Consider the following 3,750-nt stretch of genomic DNA (forward strand, 5'->3'; position numbering starts at 1 on the left):
GGGTGGCGCCTACAGGGACATCTCGCATGAGAGTCTATCGCTGTTTCGGCTGCTGGAGCCCCAAATAGGTACGTGGAGCGGCCGGGGCCCTGCGCTGCCACAGCCCGCTTGAGCTGCCGCCTGAGCTCTGCCAGGCTGCTGGGGCCCGGCTGCCCCTTGGAGCCAGCACAGCTCTGCCCCAGCCCACCCTGCAGCACCCTGACGGCACTTTCGGGGAAGGAGCTGCTCTCTGGCATCCTTCTGCTCTGCATTAGCAGCTGGAGGGGCACAGCAGGGCAGGAGGGGCACAGCAGGGCAGGCTCCACCCTTATTTGGGCCACGGTGGGAGAGCTGTTGGTCCCTGCAGGGAAGGCAGGTCTGGGCTGAGGCAGCCCGAGCACGGCCCTGCTCACCCTTACCGGTGGTCGTGTCCTGGTTGCAGAGATCCTGGTGCTGGGCACAGGAGACAGGGTGGAGCGGCTCCACCCCACCATACTGAAGCAGATGCGGGAGTGCGGGATTGCTGTGGAGGTGCAGGACACGGTGAGGAGGGGTGTGCACAGGCAGCACCCCAGTGCAGGGGGAGTGGTGGCACTGGGAGCCCCTGCCTGCACCCCAAGGCTCTGCCTGCCTGGGGACTGGCCAGAAGGAGGGGATCTTGTACCCCATGGGGAAGGGCTGTATCTCCTGCTGGAGGACTGGGGCTTCACTCCCTCCCTTTTCTATTTCACAGCCAAATGCGTGTGCAACCTTCAATTTCCTAACAAGTGAAAAGCGCTTGGCAGCTGCTGGGCTCATCCCTCCACGGGGCACCTACACAGGGGTGTAGGTGCTGCCTGCGGTGGCTGCGGGCTGAGCAGCTCTTCTCTTGCCTGCCAGAAGCCTCCGAGCATCACCCTTCCAGGTGGAGAAATGCTTCGGACTAATGGAGACCAGCTGTGGCTGGGTGGTGGCTCTGCACACAGGAGGGTGTTGTGAAATGTGGAGGCTTGTCTCTGCCCCAAAGTCCCTGGCTTCTCAGCCTCCTTGCCCAGTCCGGGCTGAGGGCTGCGGGGCATGGCATGAGGCATAAGCAATTGCTGGCAGCACCGCACCTGCAGCCGTGCTGTTCTGCCAAGGTGGTGCCCTGTGCCTTGGCAGTAAGAAGCCGTTGCCTTGAGGCAGGGCAGAGGTTGATGAGGTGAGCTGCACGCCCCTGCTCACGTTTGGAGCTCCACAAGGGAAATATATGTAAATTGGAAGTACAAAGCAATTGCGTGGTGGTTAATGCATGGCAGAGTGAGGCTGTAACACCGATGGGGTGCGTGCTTGCCACCACTGTGGTGCTGGTCAGGCTGGTGGGGTGGGGGGCAGCGGGGCAGTCTGCGTGGTGCCAGGGGTGCCACCTGCCAGCAACTCCCTGGGCACAGCCGGCACCAGCGACTGGTGTGTCCCAGCTGGCACTGGCCTGCCCCGGGCTCTCCTGCAGGATTTTGTACCCTCCAGAACCTGTGTCCCTTGTCACGCCTTGAACTGCACCCCATTTCCCTGCAGGCTCAGAGCTCAAGCAGGGGACACGGAGAGGGTCACTGTCCTGTCCCCCCCACCTTGCACTGGCTCATGGTCATGCAGACCACCCCTGGCACTGGGGTAGGGGGTGTGGGTACCGAATTGCAGCTTTGCGCTGCAAACCCTGCCACCTCCATGGGCCTGAGGCAGGGATATGTGGCTGCAGTCCCCAGCCCTGAGCCAGGCCTTGGGCTCGCATTGTGTAATGAGCCAGCTGTGTTAATGAATGTTAAACACTGACCCAGTTATATTGTCATTCAAGGCTCTGGTTTTAGCATGTGTAAATCTAATTTGACAGTGCTGTGCTGCAGAGTGATTTTTTTTTTTTCCCCAGTCACCATTAGAGACACAAAACGCTGATGGTACATGCGCTCTTCAGCATGAGTGATGTTTGCATGTATTGGGGGTGGGGGGTGTGATACACAAATACACATGTAAAATACCTTTGGCACCTCGTGCTGCAAGCAGAGGTAACCTGGCCATGCAGGGGAGGTTTGCACTGGGTCAGGAGCACAGAAATACAAAACCCGGTGCCTCTATAAGCCTGTGAGTTCTTAGCCATGCCCTTCCAAGTTCATTGCCCACACAGTCTGGCAAACAGTACATGACACCCACACGTGATGTGTACCACCCACCAGGCCAAGGGGGTGCAGCTGCTGGGGCGATGTGGGGATGTGCACCTGGGGGTTGTGGGGGACAGTGTCAGATGTTGAGGAGAAGAAATAAAGAGAAGGAGAAAGGCGGATTGGTGAGGCCCAAGCATGGGAAGATACAGTCCCGGTGTGTGTAAGCAGCTGCAGCGCATTTCCAGGGGCATGGGAGTGTGTGTCTGGTTGGGTCTGCACACACACACACACACACACACACAGCGCACCTCCATGATTATTGCCCCAGCTGGACCAGGCACAGCCTGACAGCTGCTGCTGGGTTGGGCAGCTCCCAGCAGTAGCTAATGGCCCTGTAAAATCCATTTGCTTTCTTGCCCAGTAGCCACTTGTTTTCTGCTCTCAGGAAGGTTTTTTGAACACCCCACACTGCATTATCCGCTCAGCCCTGTCAATGAGCTGTCCCCTCCCCGTTCCCCCTCACACGCAGTGTCCCTTCTGGGCCCAAGAAGCAAAGAACACGGGTAGTACAGAAGGAAGAGGGGCTCCGGGCTGACACCAATTGCACATCTTTTCCTCTTTTATTGTAAAACACGGCCAACGCGTTGAAGGCTCCAGGTGCCAGCCCAGGATCACTTCTGGGTGGCAGGTGGACCCTCTTGGGTAGTGATGAAGCAGCCAAGGGACACAGGGAGCTCCAGGCAGCCCACAGAGTAATGGCACTTCTGCAGCAAGAGCAGCTCCCGCACAGGGTGGCGCAGGGCTGAATGGCAAGATGACAGACACTGACAGACCTCCTTCAGAAGAGGCGCTTCTCATACCTGTGAGGGGAGCAGCAAACCGGAGAGCCCTTTTACTGACCCACCTCACCCAGGGCAAGGACCAAAGGCGCAGTCAGGAATGGCTCCTGGCCTGGCAGCCCACAGTGGGGAAAAGCCCCGGCACGCTGGAAGTGAGCAGTGTGTCTGCTCGTGTCCCACTGCAAGAGGAGCGCTGGACCAGGACAGACGACAGGCTGGGGCTCAGCTCAGCTGCGTAGTGGCAGGTGAAGGCAGCAGCGTGCCAAGCCAGCAGCACGGCAGCTGAGGCACAGGACGGCAGCACTTAACTCCCCCTCAACACCCACCCCAGGGAGACAGGGGTCCTGCTGGCAGCACTTACGAGTGGAGCCCATGCACTCCTCCTTCCACCTGGGCAGATGTCGTCCTCTTCTCAAACTTCAGCTCTCCCGAATACATCATGGCTCTGAGGGGGAAGGACACACATCACAAGTCAGCCAGAGTCCAGGGAAGACACCACTCCAGCAGCTGGAGCAGCTGGGACAAGGGACACTGGTTCCAGAACGGTCTTTGCTGTGTTCCTAAGAGCCAGGCAGAGTAAGGTAACCCCAACATTTCAAGCCCTGCCAGCTGAATATGCCACAAGAGACCACGTTCCTGCATCCCTGGAGCTGGCAAATCTATGACACAGTGCCCACTGGAGATGAGGGAAGAGGGCGACAGCGAGGTTAGACCATGCAGAACACACCACAGCATGGGTACGGCTTGCCCAGGGACCCCAAATGACAGCACTGTGCCCTAACCAGAACACAAGTGAGGGGAAGCACTCACCGGACTTG

At 58.9% G+C, this 3,750-nt stretch overlaps 2 protein-coding genes across 2 annotated transcripts in view; one reads left to right on the forward strand and one right to left on the reverse strand.

Annotated features, from left to right (window-relative positions):
- Nucleotide 1: 1 nt before the first annotated feature.
- NDUFAF3 (NADH dehydrogenase (ubiquinone) complex I, assembly factor 3) lies at nucleotides 2–808 on the forward strand (the record flags this gene model as incomplete). Its single annotated transcript, XM_009892544.1, has 3 exons — nucleotides 2–68; nucleotides 422–522; nucleotides 713–808. Coding segments are annotated over 3 exons (264 nt in total), but the record flags the coding sequence as incomplete, so codon positions are not given.
- Nucleotides 809–2,697: 1,889 nt separating this feature from the next.
- Nucleotides 2,698–3,750, reverse strand: part of IMPDH2 (IMP (inosine 5'-monophosphate) dehydrogenase 2) — a 12,865-nt gene continuing 11,812 nt past the window's right edge. Inside the window, exons 11-12 of the mRNA XM_009892545.1 lie at nucleotides 3,294–3,379; nucleotides 2,698–2,953 (exon numbers count right to left, since the gene is read on the reverse strand). Coding sequence (XP_009890847.1) covers nucleotides 2,932–2,953; nucleotides 3,294–3,379 — 108 coding nt within the window. The 3' untranslated portion in view covers nucleotides 2,698–2,931. The remainder of the gene's footprint in view (nucleotides 2,954–3,293; nucleotides 3,380–3,750) is intronic.

Source organism: Charadrius vociferus, unplaced genomic scaffold (genome assembly GCF_000708025.1).
Source record: "Charadrius vociferus isolate BGI_N301 unplaced genomic scaffold, ASM70802v2 scaffold119, whole genome shotgun sequence".
Lineage (NCBI taxonomy): Eukaryota > Metazoa > Chordata > Aves > Charadriiformes > Charadriidae > Charadrius > Charadrius vociferus.